This window comes from Salmo salar, chromosome ssa09, assembly GCF_905237065.1.
Source record: "Salmo salar chromosome ssa09, Ssal_v3.1, whole genome shotgun sequence".
Taxonomy (NCBI): domain Eukaryota; kingdom Metazoa; phylum Chordata; class Actinopteri; order Salmoniformes; family Salmonidae; genus Salmo; species Salmo salar.
This window is the reverse complement of record NC_059450.1, coordinates 128,399,390-128,425,137: the sequence shown is the minus strand read 5'-3', so window position 1 is coordinate 128,425,137 and position 25,748 is coordinate 128,399,390. Positions and strand designations below refer to the sequence as shown.

General features: G+C 42.7%; 2 protein-coding genes across 4 annotated transcripts; one reads left to right on the top strand and one right to left on the bottom strand.

Annotated features, from left to right (window-relative positions):
- Positions 1-7,270: 7,270 nt before the first annotated feature.
- Positions 7,271-12,062, bottom strand: LOC106612851 (beta-crystallin A1-2). Of its 2 annotated transcripts, none has more exons than XM_014214425.2 (6): positions 11,802-12,062; positions 10,708-10,771; positions 10,370-10,488; positions 9,470-9,611; positions 8,847-8,989; positions 7,271-7,816 (listed from the first exon to the last, which is right to left on the bottom strand). In XM_014214425.2, exons 2-6 carry the CDS (start codon positions 10,744-10,746, stop codon positions 7,669-7,671), a joined length of 591 nt encoding a protein of 196 aa, XP_014069900.1. In that variant the 5' UTR covers positions 10,747-10,771; positions 11,802-12,062; the 3' UTR covers positions 7,271-7,668. The 2 variants fall into 2 exon arrangements, with proteins under 2 accessions (XP_014069900.1, XP_014069901.1); XM_014214426.2 differs by having other exon boundaries at positions 11,811-11,944.
- Positions 12,063-17,216: 5,154 nt separating this feature from the next.
- LOC106612853 (beta-crystallin B1-like) lies at positions 17,217-22,717 on the top strand. Of its 2 annotated transcripts, none has more exons than XM_014214428.2 (6): positions 17,217-17,395; positions 18,444-18,517; positions 18,708-18,826; positions 20,757-20,889; positions 21,235-21,377; positions 21,488-22,717. In XM_014214428.2, the coding sequence occupies exons 1-6, from the start codon at positions 17,299-17,301 to the stop codon at positions 21,654-21,656; spliced, it is 735 nt and encodes a 244-aa protein (XP_014069903.1). In that variant the 5' UTR covers positions 17,217-17,298; the 3' UTR covers positions 21,657-22,717. The 2 variants fall into 2 exon arrangements, with proteins under 2 accessions (XP_014069903.1, XP_045580499.1); XM_045724543.1 differs by having other exon boundaries at positions 17,372-17,449.
- Positions 22,718-25,748: the final 3,031 nt, after the last annotated feature.

Genomic DNA, 25,748 nt, shown 5'->3' with positions numbered 1-25,748 from the left:
AATCACTTGGGAGTTTCTGGATTTTGGGTAAACTTCTCATTTAACAAACTGTTCCCTAAAGAGCATTATCAGTGGTCTGATGGTTTAAGCCAAATAGCCTAAGTCAATAAGGAAAAAGTCTTACACTGCCCCGTTGGTGATGTCTCGTCGGGGGTTCAGGGCACTTAGGCTCCCTGGTCCTCATGACGAGGTGGCTCTTGGCGTAGGTCATCGGCATGTGTTTAAACAGGTTGTCGTCCACAGAGCAGCTGTGGTAAATGCAATCATCAAATCAAATGTATTTATATAGCCCTTCGTACATCAGCTGATATCTCAAAGTGCTGTACAGAAACCCAGCCTAAAACCCCAAACAGCAAGCAATGCATGTGAAAGAAGCACGGTGGCTAGGAAAAACTCCCTAGGAAAAACTCCCTAGAAAGGCCAAAACCTAGGAAGAAACCTAGAGAGGAACCAGGCTATGAGGGGTGGCCAGTCCTCTTCTGGCTGTGCCGGGTGGATATTATAACAGAACATGGTCAAGATGTTAAAATGTTCATAAATGACCAGCATGGTCAAATAATAATAATCATAGTAGTTGTCGAGGGTGCAACAAGCACGTCCGTTGAACAGGTCAGGGTTCCATAGCCGCAGGCAGAACAGTTGAAACTGGAGCAGCAGCATGGCCAGGTGGACTGGGGACAGCAAGGAGTCATCATGCCAGGTAGTCCTGAGGCATGGTCCTAGGGCTCAGGTCCTCCGAGAGAAAGACAGAAAGAGAGAATTAGAGAGAGCATACTTAAATTCACACAGGACACCGGATAAGACAAGAGAAATACTCCAGATGTAACAGACTGACCCTAGCCCCCCGACACATAAACTACTGCAGCATAAATACTGGAGGCTGAGACAGGAGGGATCAGAAGACACTGTGGCCCCATCCGATGATACCCCCGGACAGGGCCAAACAGGCAGGATATAACCCCACCCACTTTGCCAAAGCACAGCCCCCTCACCACTAGAGGGATGTCTCCAACCACCAACTTACCGTCCTAAGACAAGGCCGAGTATAGCCCAAAACGATCTCCGCCATGGCACAACCCAATGGGGGGGCGCCAACCCAGACAGGAAGACCAGTTGAGTCAGTGACTCAACCCACTCAAGTGACGCACCCCTCCCATGGACGGCATGGAAGAACACCAGTAAGCCAGTGACTCAGCCCCTGTAATAGGGTTAGAGGCAGAGGATCCCAGTGGAGAGAGGGGAACCGGCAAGGCAGAGACAGCAAGGGCGGTTCGTTGCTCCAGCCTTTCCGTTCACCTTCCCACTCCTGGGCCAGACTATACTTAATCATAGGACCTACTGAAGAGATAAGTCTTCAGTAAAGACTTAAAGGTTGAGACTGAGTCTGCATCTCTCACATGGATCAGCAGACCATTCCATAAAAATGGAAAGATAGGTAGGAGCAAGCCCATGTAATGCTTTGTAGGTTAGCAGTAAAACCTTGAAATCAGCCCATGCCTTAACAGGAAGCCAGTGTAGGGAGGCTAGCACTGGAGTAATGCGCTAGGTTGTGGCTGCCAGTAATGCGCTAGGTTGTGGCTGCCAGTAATGCGCTAGGTTGTGCCAGTTACCAAGGGATGTCTGTGTATCGCATACATTTGAGCCCCATCTCACAATCTGAATCAAGCTATAAGAAATCTATGCAAAACAAACACACAAGTCTATGCAAATAGAAATATTTTTTCTCCGGGATCAAATTAATGACAATTGTAACCTCGGGAATGTTGGATGTTGCTGGATGTTGATTTTTGTCAAATTGGTCAGAAAAACTTCTGTTGAGGTCCAATTTCTGGCGTTGTCTTCCACAGAGCAGCGTCCCCCTCTTTGGACCTCTTGTACCCGTCTGGGTTTATACTGGGCATACTGGTACAGTGTTCGTCACTAACTACGTGAATTAGCGGGTACACCAATACCTGCCTCGTGATAGTTTTGTCTCATAGAGATGGATAGAGGACTCATCTTTGTATCTGTGCCTTTATGGTGCCTGTGAGTAGTCCATTTTAAAGTAGTCAATTTTCTTCATGATTGTCTGATCCCTCCGGATGACCCTGTTGGACATGACCCAGTTGACTACGTTCAAATGGTGGAAGCCCTCAATTGCGCTGCCCATGCTGAAATAGCCTTTTGGCCACTAGAGGCCTCTATTATTCTCTATGTTTCATTTCCACGATCCCCAGGTATTTACAATTGGGGTTTCATGGTAGCCTACCTCACCGTTGCATTCCATTTGTGATTAGCATAACCCACAAATCCCAGCCCTGCCTATATAGGTCAGGTTGGCGATGTGAGGGTACTTCAGGACCATGGACTTCAGTAGCCGGGTCATTTCCACATAATTGTAGTATTTTTTTTATTGTCTTCTACCCAGTGCGGCCAATTTAGCGAGTTTCCAGGCCGCTCCAGCGACTTCTATTGGTAAAAGAGACCTCGTAAATTGATAAATTCCGCTTAATTTGCAGGCTGCCTTTGGGGAGTTTTGCTACCGGGTTTTTATGGTTTTGATAGCATTTAGCGACTTTTCACACTCAATTCTGCCGCAAACGAGAGTGTGAGAAGCTGTCTGTACAACATAAGTCACAGAAACGGCGCACACAGTCAGGGAAGCACAAGTGGAGGGGATGTGCGGCTGGAGGGGGCGAAAACGCTACGTTGGGGACCGCAGCTGTGCAGCATCAAGGCTGGTGTTGTGACATCGTCGCGGCAATGGCAAAACGTTATCTAGTGACTTCTAGCGAACAATTAAGGAGCTAGCGATTCTCACGGAAAATATATGGCAACACTGCGTTCTACCTCCACTTTCGCCGCTTAATGCCGCGTTCATGTGCTAGTCAGAACTAGTGGTGCTTTCAAGACAGCTGGAAACTTGGAAATAACCAAGGTTAGGCTAAATCATGACATCGTTGATCTTCAGGTCTGAAATTCGGAAGCTCTAGAAAGATGCTCGAGTGTCCGATTTGGAATTCCGAGTTGGATAACTGTTCAAAAAGAGCTCTCAGTTGTCTTGAATGCTCTGAAGTCGGAAATTTCAAGTGTTCAAATCACATTTTATTGGTCACATACACGTGTTTAGCATATGTTATTGCGGGTGTAGTGAAATGCTTGTGTTTCTAGCCCCGAAAATGCAGTAATATCTAACAAGTAATATCTATCAATTTCACAACATATACCCAATACACACACATCTAAGTAGTCAACTCTAAGACTAAGATACAGTAGAATAGTATAGAATACAGTATATACATATGAGATGAGTAATGCAAGATATGTAAACATGATTAAAATGACTAGTGTTCCCAGTTGTTTTGGAAGCGGAACATGAAACTCAGAAATGTCCGACTTGCTAACTGGTTATAGTTATTCACTTGCCGAGTTCAACCAGTTAGCAAGTCAGAAATGTCTGTTTCCTAGTTTCAACTAGCACGTGACCGTGGCATTATGCCAGGTTAAAAACAAATAGGAACTGATGCCGCGTTCAAAACAACTGGGAACTCGGAAATCTCCGACTTACGATTTCAGTCTGTTCAAGACAATCGGGCACTCTGGAAAAAACAAGCTCAGACTGGGAAAAAACGTTTTGAACAGTCATCCAACTCAGAATTCCAAGTCGGAAACTCTGGCAGAGCTCCAACTTTCCAACGTGAAGATCACTGACCTCATGATTTGACCTCATTTTTGTCTTGAAAGCACCATGAGAACTCGGAAATCTCGGAATTCCAACTTCAGTGCATTCAAGATTGGAAAAACGAGCTCCGACTGGGAAAAATAGTTTTGAACGGTCATCCAACCTCAGAATTATTAGTCGGAAACTCTGGCATCTTTATATGGCTCTGACTTTCTGACCTGGAGATCACTGACATCATGATTTAACCTCTTTTTTTTTTTGAGATCCCAGTTGTTTTGAAAGCACCATTAGTGTTGGTTCTGACAAGCCTCACCGATGCTCAGAGCCGTTATCCCAATGGCCTTAATCAGAAAAAAAAGGAGGAAGATGAAAAGTGAGACTCATACTGTACCAGTCAAAAGTTTGCACACACCTATTCATTCTAAGGTCACAAGCAGCAGGACTGATGGACAGCTTATCGCACTCTCAAAGCTTTATTTTCTCCAATCAGAATTCCCCCATTGCTTCTTATCCCCTAAATTGCAATCCCCTACTCCAGTCTCTTGCAATGACCTCTCAACTTTCTGTGTCTGATAGAGAGTGTTATAGATGTGTACACAGTCTAGCATACATAAACACACACAGACCTTCGCTATGGGACACATCTGATGTGGCCTGATCTAGACAAAATAAATGCACAACCAGTACAGTATATAAGGGCCAGTAACAATGAGTGAGATTGAATGTCTAGTCAGTGTGTTCTCAGTCAGTCAGCTAAAGAGAAAAAGAGAAAGGGAAAGAGAGAAAAGGAGAGACAGAAAAAATGAAAAGAGCGAGAAAAAGAGATAACGAGCATCTGCTTATCTGCACTTCATCTCATTGACATTTACAGTACCAGTCAAAAGTTTGGACACACCTACTCATTCAAGGGTTTTTCTTTACTATTTTCTACATTATAGAATAATAGTGAAGACATCAAAACTATGAAATAACACATATGGAATATGCAGTAACCAAAAAAGTGTTAAACAAAGTAAAATACATTTTATTTTTAGATGTCGATTTTGCTGCACAGAACCACTACTAAAGGACACAAATAATAATAAGAGACTTGCTTAGGCCAATGAACACGAGCAATGGACATTAGACTGGTGGAAATATGTCCTTTGCTCTGATGAATCCAAATTTGAGATTTTTTGTTCCAACCGCCGTGTCTTTGTGAGACGCAGAGTAGGTGAACGGGTGATCTCCACATGTGTGGTTCCCACCGTGAAGCATGGAGGAGGAGGTGTGATGGTGTGGGGGTGCTTTGCTGGTGACACTGTCTGTGATTTATTTACAATTCAAGGCACACTTAACCAGCATGGCTACCACAGCATTCTGCAGCGATACGCCATCCCATCTGGTTCGCGCTTAGTTGGACAATCATTTGTTTTTCAACAGGACAATGACCCAACACACCTCCAGGCTGTGTAAGGGCTATTTGACCAAGAAGGAGATAGATGGAGTGCTGCATCAAATGACCTGGCCTCCACAAACACCCAACCTCAACCCAATTGAGATGGTTTGGGATGAGTTGGACCACAGAGTGGGAAGTCGGGTAGGGACATCCCAAGGAGCTCAGATAGGACTGACTTTTTTAAGGTGGCTTGAAGAAGCTAGAATTTGAGACTGCATATACAGTAGTACAGTGTACAGTATTTTCGTTTTGTACAATGATATTTGTCAACATTAGTCAGTAATATAATATGCAAAAAATAAAAAAAAGTGCAATGCATTGTATGAATATTTCTGAAACGTGGTAGGCTGTAAATTGCCATTGTTGTCTCAATATTACCATAGTCTCAATTTCCCAAACATATTCCTCATACAGTATAGGCTATTGCTACCAAATTGCATGGGATAGCCCTGACAGACACCATGCATTTAGGCAAGATTTTTTCCATAATGGTCAATATTTCAGATGGAGAATGGTACTGAATTGAGACAGACTGGGTTTTTTAGTGTTGCCTGGAGGGCTGTGTTGGATAAACACTTCATGACTTCTTAATGGAGCTAGGTTTAATTGAAACATTTTTTAAAATTCTACTCATGATTGAAGCTTTCTATTGTCTTTTGCATTATGGCAAAAATGCGTTGAGATTTCTGGAATTTGTAATTGTGTGCTGTGGTATAGGGTGTAATAAGGGGTATAATTATGTGTCCGTTTGCTTTCAGTATGAATGTCCATTTAGTAGACACTTGATATTTATATTTCCTACTGTATATTTTTTATAATCAAGGGTGAAATTGGTTTGTTCAAGGTGATGAGACTACTGCACATAAAATTAACTGACATTATAGGGCCATTTCAACTAAGTATTATAGCTACTTGTCTGCCACTGTAGGCTTGTTAGGGTAGGCCTAGAAGTGGTGGAATGCTGTGGTGTAACTCCAGCCCAATTTGCAGTGGTGGAAAAAGTACCCAATTATCATACTTGAGTAAAAGTAAAGATATCTTAATTGAAAATGACTCAAGTAAAAGTTTAAGTCACCCAGTAAAATCCTACTTGAGTAAAAGTGAAAAAGTATTTGGTTTTAAATATACTTAAGTATCAAAAGTAAATTAATTGCTAAAATATACTTAAGTATCAAAAGTTAAAGAAAAAGGATAAATCATTTGTAATTCCTTATATTAAGCAAACCAGATGGCAGTGGTGTAAAGTACTTAAGTAAAAATACTTGAAAGTACTACTTAAGTATTTTTGGGTGGTATCTGTACTTTACTTTACTATTTATATTTTTGACTACTTTTACTTCACTACATTCCTAAACAAAATGATGTACTTTTTTACTCCAAATCTTTTCCCTGACACCCAAAAGTACTCGTTATATTTTGAATGGTTAGCGGGACAGAAAAATTCACACACTTATCAAGAGAACATCCCTGGTCATCCCTACTGCCTCTGATCTTGCAGACTCACTAAACACATGCTTCATTTGTAAATGATGTCTGAGTGTTGGAGTGTGCCCCTGGCTATCCGTGAATTAGAAAAACAAGAAAATTATACCACCTGGTTTGCTTTAAATAAGGAATTTGAAAAGATATATACTTTTACTTTTACCTTTGATACTTAAGTATATTTGAGCAATTATGTTTACTTTTGATACTTAAGTATATTTAAAACCAAATACTTTTAGACTTTTACTTAATGCTAAGCATTCAAAATGTAATGAGTACTTTTGGGTGTCAGGGAAAATGTATGGAGTAGAAAGTACATTATTTTCTTTAGGAATGTAGTGGAGTAAACGTCAAAGTTGTAAGAAATATAAATATTAAAGTACAGATACCCCAAAAAACTACTTATGTAGTACTTTAAAGTATTTTTACTTAAGTACTTTACACCACTGCCAGTTTGACCCCAGTTTATAGTGACCGGGAAACCTGATGCTGAACAGTAGATTATAGCCCTTTTAAATGGTAGGCAGGTGCATATTGACATAACCAACTCTTCTAACCTCTAATACAGATAGTGAAGCCTTCATTACAAAGTAGTAGCCTACAGAGGAAAAGGCTGAGACTGCTGAGAAAAGATGCAAGTGGAGAGTAGAGAGAAAAGACAGTGAAAAGAGTAAAGACACCAGAGCAGGTTAATAGCACTCTTGTATCACTGTTTATTGTTGTTGCTCATTCTCTCTTTATTGATCACTGTGGCTGTGAATTCCCCGTGACAACACTGAAGAACAGCATCAAAGCCTGAGTCGTACCACCCAAGACCCTTCTCTCCACTCGCTGTGGGGCGTATCCGTCACTTTTATTTTCTTCTCTCGTTCTCTCGTTTTTATACTTTAGGCGATGGAAAAAAACAAAAGTGCTGTAAACATGTTTGTCGCTGTGGAGCACCAGAAGCTTCAGGAACCGTTGGTCTTGGAGGTCTGACAGGACTACTGGCCAAGCTTGGAATGATAGGGTGGAGGAGGGATAAGAGGAGGAGGAGAAGGGAGAGGAGAGGAGGAAGGGTGAAAGAGGGAGAAGGCTGTGGAAGCGCTCACTGTTGGATGCGGCGCAGAGACTGGACCTGGAAGGTCTGAGCGTGGGAGCCCCACTCCCTGTAGTGTTTGTACTCTCCGCCATGACGGTCGCACTCCATGATGTACTGGTAGCCACGGTAACCGGGGAACTGGTAGCACACCCAGCTAATGGGGGAGAGGGAGAGAGGAAGAGAGTGAAGTGATAAAATACCAAGAAATAAGCCCGAGCCATTACCCTGTAGAGCAAGGGTGGGCAAACGGCGGCCACTTTTGTACGGCTGCAGATCAAGTTCCACAAAAATTTGGTGCAATTTCAGCAGTTTTTCTGTTGTTATGTCAGTCACTGACAGTCACTCAATTAGCCCATGTCAGCTAACATATTTTAGATTGGTAAGTTATTCTAGCGGCCAGCTATTTAAACTTGTAGTAATCATGGTCGAATTACCGACCGGTGGTCTCCCATTGATCATCAGATATCATATTAAAAATTGCCATTTTTTTTCTCCGCCCAATGGCAAAATGAGTAGAATTGCAGGAAATTAACTCAGAAACGTTTGTATTCGCTGTCAAGCGGAGGCCGCTAAAATGTTTTGCTCGCAAGCTGGGGGCGCAACAAAATTTCGCTAAGGGCCTAAAAGTGGGGGTATGGATGTGGGTATGCAAAACCCCCAGCCACTATGGTCCCTCATGATGGTGTTCCGATTTTGTTTGTGGCCCCCACCCCCATCAAAGTCGTCCATCCCTGCTCTAGAGTCTAGACACTTGTAGATTAGAAAGATTTGGCCTCTACAGTACATGTTAGTCCTCTGTATAATATCCAGGGACACCATATAATAGCTCATTGTTTCAAATTTTTCACCATAGTGTCCCTTTAGCACATTTGACAAAGGGAGGTCAGTAAGGTCACCTGAACTCATTTAGATAATTCATCATTTCAGGCCTGAAATTATTTTTCGCTTAGTTCTATTATGATCAATGACAGAAAGGATTATCCTCTCAAAGTTTATCTAGTTATTAAAATAGATTTGAATTATATAGTTATTACAATGAATTTTGTTCTTACTGCACATTACACCTTTTTAGCAGTTTGTCTTCTGACCTCTAGACACAACTGATTCCTCTATTTCTGATTGTTATGAGCATAATCTTCTGTAGTGTGAAAAAGGAAGCCAGGGCTTTTACTTCTGCTACTTACGCTCCACTCTGGACCTGCATGGATCCGATCTCGTTGTTGCCCCAGCCCATGGCCTGCAGGGAGGGGTAGTCATCGTTCATCTCCCACTGCTTGCCAATGAAGTTCTCCCTTTCAAACACCACAATTTTGGACTCCTTATGGTTCTATGCAGTTCAGAGAGAGGAGTGGGAAATTTCAGGTTACATTTAACCTGTTTCTCTCATAACTATTTACAAAATATACACTGTGTAGAATTATGAGGGAAAGTAGGAAATCTTTATAAAACAGTGTTTTATTCACTTTGTTATTTAGTGCTTTCATTAACGCCGGTAGAGGCTACCAAGGATAGCTACTTGTATCTGTTAAATGTAATAATGTCAGTGTCATTAACATTGAGTAGACCTAGACTCTGTCAGTGTCAGTCACAAGAGCCAGAGACATGGACTGAGGCCAGAACCTGGGCTTCTGTGCCAATATCAGGCCTCTGTTCCATTATCTGTGCTAGCATATTATGTGAATTAATCAATGTGTTGGGCATTCTAAGTGGAATTCTTCAATGGATATTGGAACGTAGCCCACAGAAGAGAGTGTCTGTCTGGCCTGGTCTGGCAGGAACAGGAGGTAGGCTTGACTAGTACACTCACGGCAGAGCAGACTGGGCGGAAGGACATCAACCTCTCAATGTGGTAGGCGTTGCTGCCGCTCCAGGACTCCCAGCGAGGGTACTCTCCACGCTCCAACACAAACTGCTGCCCAGAGAAGCTGGAGTGCTCGTACCCAACCCAGCTACACATACAGAGAGAGAGAGAGAGATAGATAGATAGATAGATAGATAGATAGATAGATAGATAGATAGATAGATAGATAGATAGATAGATAGATAGATAGATAGATAGATAGATAGATAGATAGATAGATAGATAGATAGATAGATAGATAGATAGATAGATAGATAGATAGATAGATAGATAGATAGATAGATAGATAGATAGATAGATAGATAGATAGATAGATAGATAGATAGATAGATAGATAGATAGATAGATAGATAGATAATAGATAGATAGATAGATAGATAGATAGATAGATAGATAGATAGATAGATAGATAGATAGATAGATAGATAGATAGATAGATAGATAGATAGATAGATAGATAGATAGATAGATAGATAGATAGATAGATAGATAGATAGATACAAAGAGTGACAGAGAGACATGGAGAGGGATAGAGAGACAGACAGACAGACAGACAGACAGACAGACAGACAGACAGACAGACAGACAGACAGACAGACAGACAGACAGACAGACAGACAGACAGACAGACAGACAGACAGACAGACAGACAGACAGACAGACAGACAGTTCATGTGGATAGATGCAAGGGTGGGACAAGACTTGTCATGTTTTTTTTTTTTAATTGTGTATGTCCATGATACAGTATATGATACAGTATACAGTATATGTCTATCAGTATCCCTTAGAAATAAATATCCTTCAGTATGTAGATGTCTTTGTATTTTGGGGGGCTGGCTGACTTACGCTCCACACTCGACCTTCAGTGAGCGAATGTTGTCCGCGCCACACTCCATGATGTTCTGGCAGGAAGCAGTGAACTCCATACGCTTTCCCTGGAAGTTCTCCTGGTCGTAGACTGTGATCTAGAACAGAGGATATAGTGCATATTTGCAATTTTCCAACCCACTATTGATGTTTTTTCCTAACTGTTTTTAACACAACCAACCAGTGTCTCTGCTAGAGAACGCACTGCCGTGTGCAAAGATTTCCTTTTCCTCTTACGACTTTTTATGAAAAATGTGAAAGGTTGTGGAACGTAGTTAAATTGTTGTGGAAACATGGTATACATAACATTGACTCACCTTCCATGGTCCCATTGGGTTAGGAGTAGTCAGCGCCATGTTTGATATCTCAGTAAAAATTGACCTGCAGTGCAGAAAGCACACAGTCATGCAGAGTCACATTTCTGTTTGGTCTTACAGGGAGACCAGGGCTGACATGACTAAACCACCATGGACCTCATCCTCAGTCAGCTCTTGCTCTTGCATCAGTCTGTGCCCAGCAGCTATTGCCCAAATATATTAATGTTATGGTTATGCTAATGTGGTAGGGACTATAGACTATGCTAGAGACAAACCCAAACAAAGCACTGCCCTGTGCTGTTGCTGATGATAATGCAATGCACATAGGGGTGAGGGAGGAGAGGCACACCACAAAAACAGCTAGCTAAAGAGAGGCACACCACAAAAACAGCTAGCTAAAGAGAGGCACAACACAAAAACAGCTAGCTAAAGAGAGGCACAACACAAAAACAGCTAGCTAAAGAGAGGCACAACACAAAAACAGCTAGCTAAAGAGAGGCACAACACAAAAACAGCTAGCTAAAGAGAGGCACAACACAAAAACAGCTAGCTAAAGCCAGAGCGATGATAGAAAGCAGGACACAGATACCAACCGAGAAGTGCAAATACTATAGTATAATACTGAAACTCCTCTTTAATACATTGGTCTGGTATCTAACATTGGTATGTAATACCACAAACAAAGTAGTACAATGCAAAGCATCCATCCAAATTTCTGAATGATATGTCATAATGATGTTGTGCTTTATTAGTTGCTATAAATTCTACATGGTGAACCATTGTATCATGTGCCTGTAAGTCATGCCATTGTTACACTCTGAGTGTGTAACGTAAACTATGCTGTTGATGGCGTCACAGCATACATACAGTAGCATTCTAGTGTGATGCATGATGTTGACTGTGATGACAATTGGTGTGTCCATTTAGAGTATGTGTGTGTGTCCTATGTGTTTGTGAGCGTATGACCCTTTCTATACATTCCCAAGACTCAGCAGAAAACAGCAAAGGAAAAAAACAGGACAATGGACAATGTAAATGGACAACAATGCTGGCAAAAGGCTATAGGCTGAACGGTCTAAAGATGGAGGGCTTACCTGACCTACCCCAAAAAATAGCTGTGTAGCGCTCACGGGGGGCTCCACAAAACGATGTCCTGACCCCTGACTAAACGGGCCTATTTATACACAGTGGTGGTGAATGGAGCCCAGGCCTGCTGGACGGGCTAGGAGTCAGCACATTGCTGGGCCCTCCATTGTTCCATACTGAGCCACAGGGCTTTAGGCTCTCCCCCGCCTGCCATGGTGTGTTGGTGTACTGGTCTGGACGCAGGGCACCGTGCCCAGTGCCGATTAACACAAGCCCCTGGACAACTGTCCGGACCCCATGATTATACAGACATAGACTACACCCAGTCCTGGCCCAGCCCTGCCCTGGTCATAGCCCAGCCCCTAACCCACGACATGCTTGCAGTAGTTAATGTATATGCTGTTGAGGAAAAAGATAGGGACACACGTCAGAAGGTAGGATGTACCAAAAATCTAACCATTTAAAAATGTGTTTTTTGGATGACAATTGGTCAATATTGAACATACTGTTATTGTAATGCTGTGAACATAACCATCAGATTAAAATCATCCATCAAAAAAACGAATTAAAAAAAACTCAGCTATACCCTATCAGATGTTCTGTGGCACCTATGACTTACACTTACACTCTCATGATGAGTGATACTAACTTTTATAATTAAAGAAAACACGTGTGCTCAATAAACTAACAAGATCTCCAGTGAACCAAGAATTTCATACTCACTAACAGCGCTGTTCAGAAGCCCTTCCCAAATGAAAAAATACTATAGTATACTATGGTATAAACACTATAGTATTCACTTTAGTGTTTTTGCTAACTTTACTTCAGTATTTTTTTTTACCAGGTAAGTTGACTTTGAACACATCCTCATCTACAGCAACAACCTGGGGAATAGTTACAGGGGAGAGGAGGGGGGGGATGAATGAGCCAATTGGAAGCTGGGGATGATTAGGTGGCCATGATGGTATGAGGGCCAGATTGGGAATTTAACCAGAACACCATGGTTAACACCCCTACTCTTACAATAAGTGCCTTGGGATCTTTAGTGACCACAGAGAGTCAGGACACCCGTTTTAACGTCCCATTCGAAAGATAGCACCCGACACAGGGCAATGTCCCCAATCACTGCCCTGGGGCATTGGGATTTTTATTTCATTTTTTGACCAGAAGAAAGAGTGTCTCCTACTCGCCCTCCAACATCTCTTCCAGCAGCATCTGGTCACCCATCCAGGATCAACCCTGTTTAGCTTGAGAGGCAAGCCAGAAGTTGGATGCAGTGTGGTATGCTGCTGGCTCCATTCACTGTTGTGAGGACAGACGCTGGGAGACGTCCCACCTGGGCGAGCATGACAGGCCGGCCGTGGCGTGGGAGCCGGACGAGCCGGCTGAGGCATGGAAGCCCGACAAGCCGGATAAGGCGTGGGAGCCCGACGAGCCGGCTGAGGCGTGGGAGCCCATCGAACCGGCTTAGGCATGGCGTGGGAGCCTACCAAGCCGGCTAAGGAAGTCTGACGAGCCAGCTGAGGCATCCCCGAGTTCCTTTGGCCGCGGGACCCAGACCCGACGTCGCCAAACAAAACAAAAAAACTCCCTGATGCTTCCAATATGGTGTCAGCATTCTGTGAGGACAGACGCTGGGAGACGAGAAGGTTGAGAACATGTAATGAATAACGGACATGAAACGAAACAAGGACAGCTTCTGGACAAGGGAAACATAATGACAATAATGCTGACACGGGGATGAAACTGAGGAATAGACAGATATAGGGGAGGCAATCAAAACCGTGATGGAGTACATATGAGTCCAATGAAGCGCTGATGCGCGTAACGATGGTGACAGGTGTGCGTAATGATGGGTAACCTGGCGCCCTCGAGCGCCAGAGAGGGGGAGCGGGAGCAGGTGTGACAACTGTAGTGTTTTTGATAACAAAACAGTACAGTGAATACTGTAGTAAAAAAACTGTAGTATATACTATAGTAATTAATGTAGTGTTTTTGCAGATTGTAGTATACTGTAGTATTTACTGTAGTGTTTTTGCTGACTGTAGTATACTATGGTATTACTGTAGTATTTTTGCAGACATTTCTGTAGTATTTACTGTAGTGTTTTTGTTTTATTATCTTTGACATGGAAGTGCAGGATTTCTCCTTGAGGAAACCTACTGGAGAAATACTAAAAGAGAAAATGTTCCTTAAAGGGTAACTCTCAACCACAATTTCATCCTTTGCCAAACACCTTCAAATTTAAAACAAAATGCATTCAGGTGAGAAGTTGTGGGTGGGGGGAATTGTTCATAAATTCCCCTAACCCTAAACATAACCCTTTAACCTAACTCCTAAATGTAATCCTATCCTTAACCCTAACCCCTAGCCTAGCTAATGTTAGCAGCTAGCTAATGTTAGCCACCTAGCTAGAATTCTTAACATATTACATGTTTTGCGAATTCGTAACATATTGTATGTTTTGCATATTCATAACATATAATATGAATTGTAATTCGTAACATATCATATGAAATGGGTGATGGACATCCACAAATTAATACATACCATACGAAACATAACATATCATACTAAATGGAGTGTCTTGGATTTACGTACAGAATAATACAAAATGCTCTGAGACCAGGTTGCTTACCAAGACCTTTGCCAAATAAGGCGCACTGTCATGTGCTTTTATAGTAAGCCTTGAGGTGGTACCACCCAGCACATCTAGAAGGGAGTGTATTTCATACTGAACACCTTCCTTTTGATGACATAGAGGCACCATAACGATTTCAATGGTAGAGTTGAACCGTATGGGCTTCGTCTCAATCCAGCGCATCCACATCTGCGGTGGAAGGTGGTCGAGCTACAGCGGTGTTTGTCAGACCATGAGACATCCCGAAAATCAAACCGTTTGGGCTACAAACTAATATGACTCCATAAATGTCACAGACTCGTCTGAAGGTAACCCATACAAATGAATGGAAGTATGGAGGTAGTTTTGTTCCAACAAAAATAAGGGGTTAAATATGTTATATATATTTTTTAAATATATATATACACTGCTCAAAAAAATAAAGGGAACACTAAAATAACACATCCTAGATCTGAATGAATTAAATAATCTTATTAAATACTTTTATCTTTACATAGTTGAATGTGCTGACAGCAAAATCACACAAAAATAATCAATGGAAATCCAATTTATCAACCCATGGAGGTCTGGATTTGGAGTCACACTCAAAATTAAAGTGGAAAACCACACTACTGGCTGATCCAACTTTGATGTAATGTCCTTAAAACAAGTCAAAATGAGGCTCAGTAGTGTGTGTGGCCTCCACGTGCCTGTATGACCTCCCTACAACGCCTGGGCATGCTCCTGATAAGGTGGCAGATGGTCTCCTGAGGGATCTCCTCCCAGACCTGGACTAAAGCATCCGCCAACTCCTGGAAAGTCTGTGGTGCAACGTGGCGTTGGTGGATGGAGCGAGACATGATGTCCCAGATGTGCTCAATTGCATTCAGGTCTGGGGAACGGGCGGGCCAGTCCATAGCATCAATGCCTTCCTCTTGCAGGAACTGCTGACACACTCCAGCCACATGAGGTCTAGCATTGTCTTGCATTAGGAGGAACCCAGGGCCAACCGCACCAGCATATGGTCTCACAAGGGGTCTGAGGATCTCATCTCGGTACCTAATGGCAGTCAGGCTACCTCTGGCGAGCACATGGAGGGCTGTGCAGCCCTCCAAAGAAATGCCACCCCATACCATGACTGACCCACCGCCAAACCGGTCATGCTGGAGGATGTTGCAGGCAGCAGAACGTTCTCCACGGCGTCTCCAGACTGTCACGTCTGTCACATGTGCTCAGTGTGAACCTGCTTTCATCTGTGAAGAGCACAGGGCGCCAGTGGCGAATTTGCCAATCTTGGTGTTCTCTGGCAAATGCCAAACGTCCTGCACGGTGTTGGGCTGTAAGCACAACCCCCACCTGTGGATGTCGGGCCCTCATACCACCCTCATGGAGTCTGTTTCTGACCGTTTGAGCAGAGACATGCACATTTGTGGCCTGCTGGAGGTCATTTTGCAGGGCTCTGGCAGTGCTCCTCCTTGCACAAAGGCGGAGGTAGCGGTCCTGCTGCTGGGTTGTTGCCCTCCTACGGCCTCCTCCACGTCTCCTGATGTACTGGCCTGTCTCCTGGTAGCGCCTCCATGCTCTGGACACTACGCTGACAGGCACAGCAAACCTTCTTGCCACAGCTCGCATTGATGTGCCATCCTGGATGAGATGCACTACCTGAGCCACTTGTGTGGGTTGTAGACTCCGTCTCATGCTACCACTAGAGTGAAAGCACCGCCAGCATTCAAAAGTGTCCAAAACATCAGCCAGGAAGCATAGGAACTGAGAAGTGGTCTGTGGTTACCACCTGCAGAACCACTCCTTTATTGGGGGTGTCTTGCTAATTGCCTATAATTTCCACCTGTTGTCTATTCCATTTGCACAACAGCATGTGAAATTTATTGTCAATCAGTGTTGCTTCCTAAGTGGACAGTTTGATTTCACAGAAGTGTGATTGACTTGGAGTTACATTGTGTTGTTTAAGTGTTCCCTTTATTTTTTGGAGCAGTATATATATATATATATATATAATCCTGAGCTATCTTATGTCTCCTAGATATAGGACAGACACTTCAAAACCTTATTCCTTATGATACATGTTTTACTGTCTTTATTTCCATTTATGAATGTGTTATTCAATGCGTCCCCCCCAACGGCTTAGACTTTTAGAGTATATTAAGCATCATTATCAATAGGCCCTATTTTTATCCTAATCCACTTGACCACTTATCTTTGATATGATGTACTGTAGCTATTATATAATGTGACACCTTTACCAAACATGCTTTCTTCACCGTAATGTACCTGATGATTTCAACTTAGGCCAGGAAAATAATAGCTATGTCATGCCTCCAGCAGACCGGTTCTGCCTGTTTCACTGTAAACCATTCTAGGATTGTAAAATGACATGGGAGTCAAGTCCTTTTGCTGTGTTCCTCTCACTGTACTATATGTTAGCAGTCTGGCAGACACTACTGTCCCGTTGAGGTGTCCCACACTATAGCAGAAAACAAAACCTAGCAAACACCTAACTGTGTGTAGTTTGTGTGCGTGCGTGCGTGCCTGCCTCCCTGCATGCAGCTTCCAACTGAACAGTAGCCTGCCTGCCCGTTCGCATTACACACAATAGGTCAGCACATTGCTTGCTCAGAGAGAGAGAGACAGAGAGAGAAAGAGAGAGAGAGAGTGAGTGCGTGTAGTTGGGTACATTCTGCTGATGATGGTGGCTGTGTGTCCAGGACCCCACAGTAGCGCAGGACAACAAAGCGAGCAGCCGACTCAGCACGGCTCAGTGGAGATCAGCATACATGACCCCTGACCCGCCCTCCGCACCTAAAGAGAACCCCGCTCATCCAATGACGAGGTGGGATCCCGGCCCAATAGTCGGCGTGGGGATGTAAATGTATATATATCCCTACTCTGGGGGCCTGATTCCAACTCTTAGGCTTATCCATCTGGACGTCCGTTCCTCACCTGTACCTGACAACCAGCCGCTTGGTGAGATTCACGCTCAGGGAAGGGGGTTGTGAGCGAGAGAGATGGGGGGCAAAGGTGGGGTCTCTTCGTCCCTTGACCTAAATCAAGGACTGTCATAAAGCTTTTAACTTCAATTAACTCTGGGAATACTCTATCTTATATCAAGAGAGCGATGTTTTGCATTACTTTTACATTCTGTCTGTTCTGTGGTTCATTTAATGGGGAAATGGCAGTCAGATAGATGCGAGGCCATGTTAGATTGTGATCTCCTTTCAGCTCAGTAATATTACATGACAAGCCTCCCTGCATCTGGCAGATGAAAGTGTGCTAGGTGCCACTGAATTTAGTAATTGTAAGAAAAATATGCTTGAACACTTTGTTTAAAAAGGATTTTTGGAGATTGCATTTTTTCACAGAGCAATTGCTATTTACGGAATAGATATAATATTTAGTGGGGGTAAATTGTGCAGGCAAGTCTCTTAGAACAGGCTTTAACATCAAAATGGGTTTTGGAGTAGAGTTAATGAGAGACAAAAATCCTCTAAACCAGTATAGATTAAATACTTGAGTGACAAGATAAAAGTAGATTATGTTCTTATTAACAGTTTGGGTGGATAAGTGAGTTTTAATATGGATTTTTGCCAAAAGACGAATATAAAAATTTGGTTGGTATTTTTTTCTCTGGTAGGAAACATTCTTCTTTACAATCTCTCATTGATATCTATTCAGCTGTACAGATATATGACGCTAGGGGGCCGGGGGCCTGTTGAATAGATACACAGCTGGGGGGTGGGTTGCAAGTAGCTTAGCATTTAAGGGCATTGTGCCATTAACCGAAAGGTTGTTGGTTCGAATCCCTGAGCCAACTACGTGAAAAATCTGTTGATGTTCCCTTGAGCAAAGCACTTAACCCAAATTGCTCATGTAAGTTTCTCTGGATAAGAGTGTCTGCCAAATGACCAAAATGAGTATCACAATATGGATGTCAAATGAAGTTGTTTTTCCAAGAGGCTTGGCTTTAACCTCTCTCCCTCTTTATTTCTCTCAATCTCGTCCTGTTTGGCCACAGATTCGACCATGTCCCACTCCGGAACACAGGGCAGCATTGGGAGCCACCCAGCCATGGGGCTGCGTGCCCACAAAGTAGGTCTTCACATTTATTTTACAAACTACTCTAATAATGCAATCTCTAGCGAAGATACAGCATTTCCAGTTGTTTTAAAGACCCTAGACAGGCGTCTTGATCAATGATATCCATATCAAATAATTAACAGTGTTATATTATAGCTTATTACAGTAAATAACCATACTGTGATATTGTCTATCTTTTCAGATGTACCTGTTTGAGTTTGAGAACTTCCAGGGTCGTATGATGGAGTGCACCACTGAGTGCCGTAACCTGTGTGAGAAGGGCTTCGAGAAGATCGGCTCCATCAGGGTGGAGTGTGGACCGTACGTCATGCCTAACTGCATCTGTTTACATAGAAGATAGAAAGTATTCAGTGGGATTCATACACTATATATACAAAAGTATGTGGACACCACTGTGTATTTGGCTATTTCAGCCACACCCGTTGCTGACAGCTGTATAAAATCGAGCACACCACCATGCAATCTCCATAAACAAACATTGGCAGTAGAATGGCCTTACTGAAGAGCACAGTGACTTCCAACATGGCACAGTCATAGGATGCCACCTTTCCAACAAGTCTGTTCGTCAAATTTCTGCCCTGCTAGAGCTGCCCCGGTCAACTGTAAGTGCTGTTATATTGAAGGGGAAACGTCTAGGAGCAACAAGAGCTCAGTCGCGAAGTGGTAGGCCACACAATCTCAAAGCTGTATGGCCTACCACACAAAATGAAGTGCGTTGCGTTTAAAAATTGTCTGTCCTCGGTTGCAACACTCACTACCGAGTTCCAAACTGCCTCGGGAAGCAACATCAGCACAATAACTTTTTGTTGGGAGATTCAAGAAATGGGTTTCCATGGCCGAGCAGCCGCACAAGCATAAGATCACCATGAGCAATGCCAAGCGTCAGCTGGAGTGGTGTAAAGCTCGCCACCATTTGACTGGAGCAGTGGAAATGCGTTCTCTGGAGTGATGAATCACTCTTTACCATCTGGCAGTCCAACGGACAAATCTGGTTTGGTGGATGCCAGGAGAACACTACCTGCCCGAATGCATTGTGCCAACTGTAAAGTTTGGTGGAGGAGGAATAATGGTCTGGGGCTGTTTTTCATATTTCGGGCTAGGCCCCTTAGTTCCAGTGAAGGGAAATCTTAATGCTACAGCATACAATGACATTGTAGGCGATTCTCTGCTTCCAACTTTGTGGCAACAGTTTGGGGAAGGCCCTTTCCTGTTTCAGCAACCTTACTAATGCTCTTGTGTCTGAATGGAAGCAAGTCCCCGCAGCAATGTTCCAACATCTAATGGAAAGCCTTCCCAGAAGAGTGGAGGCTGTTATAGCAGCAAAGGGGGGACCATCTCCATATTAATGCCCATTATTTTGGAATGAGATTTTCAGTGAACAGGTGTCCATATACTTCTGCTCATGTAGTGTATTATTTGAGTATTAGAGTAAAGTTGTTAGCTGCAGCGTGTCCAGAAGAAAGCCTGCAGAATCATTCTTAGCAGGTCGTACACCAGCTACCTCGAAACACTCAGAATCATATCCTTGGACAGAAGATGGGAGCAGATCTGCCAGACATTTGCTAAATCCCTGCAGAATTCCCAGTTTGCAGACCTGGTCCCCCCTACCAGATACCAGATTACTGCACGGGCAACCCGCAACAGCCACAAACTGAACACTCCCATGACACGTACAGGCCACTATCAGGACTCGCCCATTCCATACTTCACCAAACTGATCAATGCACACACCATATAGCCCAGGGGCATTAGAAATGCCTTCATAAGAACTCTAAAGATGCCTTTTCTAAAGCTACAAACCTTGTCATAGTATTGTTGTTTTGTATACAGTATATTGCACATTTTAAGATATTAATATATTAAGTGTTTTGCAAGTTTAGGATTTTACTATTTGATAATTATATGTGATTGATGTTATGATTGTAAATTGGTTGACAATTCAGTCTATGACTGCGAGAAACCAATAAAACCTACAACTACTACTACTATTAAAGTTATCTTAGTCCAATGAGACACTTGAAACATAGTTCATTTACAACATGCAATCTCCAATGAATCATAACTTTTGCAATGAACATGTGACATCTAATGTGATGTCACCTAAGAACCTTGAAATCACTTAGCTATCCCTAGCCTTAAGGCTCCTGATCATGTTTATAAGAGAGTTGTGTTAATTCAGTATAAGTGTGTTATAGTTGTGCTGTAACACTTGTATAATGTCCCCATACAGCTGGGTGGGCTATGAGCAGCAGAACCTGAGTGGAGAGATGTTCATGCTGGAGAAAGGAGAGTACCCCCGCTGGGATACCTGGAGCAACAGCTACAGGTGTGACCGCTTCATGTCCGTCAGGCCTGTTCGCATGGTGAGTCCATCCATTCATTAATCCATCCATCCATCCATCCATCAATTCATCCTTCCTTCCTTCCTTCCTTCCTTCCTTCCTTCCTTCCTTCCTTCCTTCCTTCCTTCCTTCCTTCCTTCCTTCCTTCCTTCCTTCCTTCCTTCCTTCCTTCCTTCCTTCCTTCCTTCCTTCCTTCCTTCCTTCCATCCATCCATCCATCCATCCTTCCTTCCTTCCTTCCATCACTACATCACTACATCAATACTCTAGTCTAAGTGGCTTCCCCTCCTCGTCTGAGGGCTGTGGCTGAATAAGTGGGTAAACTCTATTGCTGACGTCCCTCTCTCTGTCCCTCTATACCTACAGGACACCCAGGACCACAAGATATGCCTATTTGAGTGTAATAACTTTGAGGGCCGTAAGATGGAAGTTTGTGATGAGGATATCCCCAGTCTGTGGTCCTACGGCTTCCAGGACCGTGTGGCCAGCATCCAGGTCACTGGTGGAACGTGAGTTGACACATTAACTTATCAATCAATCTACCCATCCATTTGATTTAAGGCGTTGTTAACTTCCATTGCTCTCTCTCATTTTCTCCATCCATCTCTCTGGGTGACAGTTGGGTTGGCTATCAGTACCCCGGTTACCGTGGCTACCAGTACGTGTTCGAGTGCGCCGTCTTCAAGCATTGGAACGAGTGGGGCGCCCAACATCCCCAGATCCAGTCCATCCGTAGAGTGAGGGACATGCAGACACATCGCAGAGGCTGCTTTGAGTGGACCGCCTAGAAGGGGCCAGGCAGGCGATGGGTTGTGGGCCAGCAAGACAGAGTGGAAGGGGTCTGGCTAGCCCTGGAGCTAACCAGTCCAGAGTCTGGAGTTCCATCTTGGATCTCCACACAGCCAACATAAGCTAACAGCTAATAACATAACATCACTGGCTCCACCTCAATCACTTACTAGTTGTAACATTCAGGGTGCATGTAATGTAATGCACAATCCCTGAATGAAGACTTTGCCACCTACTGGGAAAAGGTTGTTACTGCAGTTCACCTGCAGCTCACTTCCACAATGCCTGAATATAATAATACTGGTGAAACTGATAGCTGTACTCTCTGTTCCAAGACCAGATAGAATTATAGCATGAGAAGATTTATGATGGGGATTTTAATGGGGGAAAGGGAATTAGTTAACAAAGATTTTAATAAGTTATATAGCTTCATTAGTTTGTGTTCACTAGTTTGTTTCCATATCTGCAAACCCATTGATTTTATACATCTTACTTACTTGTTTCTTAGCTATATACCAAATGATGCCGAATAAGCCTGTTCATTACAATGCTCTACCCTCCTGCAATCTGTGAATGATTTTAGAGAGTAGAGATACTAGACACTCCACTCAAGCCAGTCCCTAAACTACCATGGACAACTACCATGGACAGCTGCCAGCTCTCTGTGCTCTGTCCGTGCCCTACAGTGAGCTCAATCATCCACAGGGAGACACTGTTTACCAATGTACTCTCCCCATGGCCACCATCTAGTCTAGGGATTCCACCTCAACCATAACTTCCCTAATGACATTCTACCTTCAAGTCTTCAAAGCTATTCCCATGACACACTCAGTTTAAGGCAGTGAGGATGTCTGAAGGAGGATGTGAGCTAGGGGGTATGATTGGGAGACAAGCTGCTGTAGGCTACCTGGTAGTGTTTTTCTGGACATGCCAACCTTTTGGGAGACCCCTCCCCTTCTTAATGATGGGGTTGCAGAGGAATGTTGTTATATACACTATATATTTCTCAGGGATGCTGGCATCTGGAAAGCAACTTTCCAATAAAAAAAATGAAATGAAATGGATAAAGCTTCCTAACCTCAGTGCTGGACATGCAGTCAGTGGCTCATGTCAAGTTACTTGTTTAACTTTTTGTTCTCTTGTGTTTTATGATTGTCTGTGGTGTTTGTCCCACATTTTAATTTAAACTATGCTGAACATTCAAACAATTATTATACTCAATATAGATATCCTCACAAAGGCAATCCTGCATCAACATCAACAGAGACAAATTGTAACCATGTCATGTTCATGCAATCAGACAAATAGTCCATGAGCCAGACCCCAAAATTTAAGCCGTCGGGCTTGTTGGGCTGATGATTTCTCATAGTGATTTTCTGGAAAGTCTATGTCCATAGAGTTGGAAAATGTGTGATAGTGCAGCACTGGTAGCTTTCTGTGTGTTGTTACTCTATCTTTCATCCCTCCATCCCAATAATTGTTTTCCCATTGGGAATTTACCATATGACAAACAATGTAAGTATACAACAAGCTATTTCTCGCTTATACCCTTTTAATCATATATAATTGGAAAGCTTATTCACAGTTATCCATCAGACACATTTTCACAAAGGTCAGGTCAACAGACATTTGACATCTGTCCTCTATTGTACATTTCAGAATTAATTACCTGTATAAATGGCTTTAAAACAGGAACCCTGATACATTTTAAACTTTGTTTGACAAGTGGTTCTGAAAGGCCACGAAATTACCATTCAAATTATATATAATATAACCAAATTAGAAAGAATCAGCTGCAACTATTGTTTAAATATCACCCATATTGTGCCATTGACATTAGAATGTTGGAAGTTTAGCCATAGAATTCCATGAAATGGGGCAGCTACACTACAGGTCAAAAGTTTAGAACACCTACTCATTCAAGGGTTTTTCTTTATTTTTACTGTTTTCTACATTGTAGAATAATAATGAAGACATCAAAACTATGAAATAACACATATGGAATCATGTAGTTACCAAAAAGGTGTTAAAAAAAATCAAAATATATTTTATATTTGAGATTCTTCAAAATAGCCACCATTTTCCTTGATGACAGCTTTGCACACGCTAAGCATTCTCTCAACCAGCTTCACCTGGAATACTTTTCCAACAGTCTTGAAGGAGTTAGCACATATGCTGAGCACTTGTTGGCTGCTTTTCCTTCAACTCATCCCAAACCATCTCAATTTGGTTGAGGTCAGGGGATTGTGGAGGCCAGGTCATCTGATGCAGCACTCCATCACTCTCCTTCTTGGTCAAATAGCCATTACACAGTCTGGAGGTGTGTTGGGTCATTGTCCTGTTGAAAAACAAATGATTGTCTCACTAAGCCCAAACCAGATGGAATGGCGTATCGCTGCAAAATGCTGTGGCAGCCATGCTGGTTAAGTGTGCCTTGAATTCTAAATAAATCGCAGACAGTGTCACCAGCAAAGCACCCTCACACCATCACACCTCCTCCTCCATGCTTCACTGTGGGAAATACACATGCGGAGATCATCTGTTCACCCACACCACGTCTCACAAAGACATGGCGGTTGGAACCAAAAATGTCCAATTTGGACTCATCAGACCAAAGGACAAATTTCCACTGGTTTAATGTCCATTGCTTGTGTTTCCTGGCCCAAGGAAGTCTCTTATTATTATTGGTGTCCTTTAGTAGTGGTTAATTTGCAGCAATTAAACCATGAAGGCCTGATTCACACAGTCACCTCTGAACAGTTGATGTTGAGATGTGTCTGTTACTTGAACTCTGTGAAGCATTTATTTGGGCTGCAATTTCTGAGGCTGGTAACGGTAATGAACTTATCTTCTGCAGCAGAGGTAACTCTGGGTGTTCCTTTTCTGTGGCGGTCCTCATGAGAGCCAGTTTCATCATAGCGCTTGATGGTTTTTGCAACTGCACTTGAAGAAACTTTCAAAGTTCTTGAAATGTTCCGTATTGACTGACCTTCATGTCTTAAAGTAATGATGGACTGTAATTTCTCTTTGCTTATTTGAGCTGTTCTTACCATAATATGGACTTGGTCTTTTACCAAATAGGGTTATCTTCTGTATACCACCCCTACCTTGTCACAACACAACTGATTGGCTCAAACGCATTAAGAAGGAAAGAAATTCCAAAAATTGACTTTTAAAAAGGCACACCTGTTAATTGAAATGCATTCCAGGTGACTAACTCATGAAGCTGGTTGAGAGAATGTCAAGAGTGTGCAAAGCTGTCATCAAGGCAAAGGGTTGCTATTTGAAGAATCTCAAATATAAAATATATTTTGATTTGTTTAACACTTTTTTGGTTACTACATGATTCCATATGTGTTATTTCATAGTCTTGATGTCTTCACTATTATTCTACAATGTAGAAAATAGTAAAGATAAAGAAAAACCCTTGAATGAGTAGGTGTTCTAAAACTTTTCACCGGTAGTGTATGTTCTTGGATTGTAACTTTGGTGATAGAGGCACCAACTTGCACACATACAGCTAGAACAGGGTTTTACAAAGATTTGTACATATAGGGCCCTTTTCCAAACAACTTAATGGCGTCTTACTGGACAATTTCGCATGACCATACCTGTATGAAATTGTGTATGAAATTGTAGTATGGCCAGAAATATCTTCAAATCTTCATGGTGATGTAGAATACACAACCACATGAGCCAGATATATAAGGATGTTACATTATTCACAGAATTAATTATGGTAAGAATGTGCCCAAAAAGCTGTCTGAATCGCTGATTTCTGTAGATATTATAAATAACTGCAATAGTTCACCTTCAAACATGTAAAATGGATATGAACATGTGGACAGTAATGGATGTGAGCTGATTAAAAAGGGACAAACTGCTTGACATAACCTACACTGGCTAAGTGGCCGTTTTTACAGTTTCTGGGAATCTTGTAATGATCATGTCATAAATCGATTGGAAGTTACAGTAACAAATACATTAGTCATAGGCTGTTCAATGCGGGAGCGCATTTCCATGTGCTGGTTGGCCACAGCAGACATGCATGCAGGGTGAAAGCATTCCGCTTGTGAGAATATCTTGCTCTC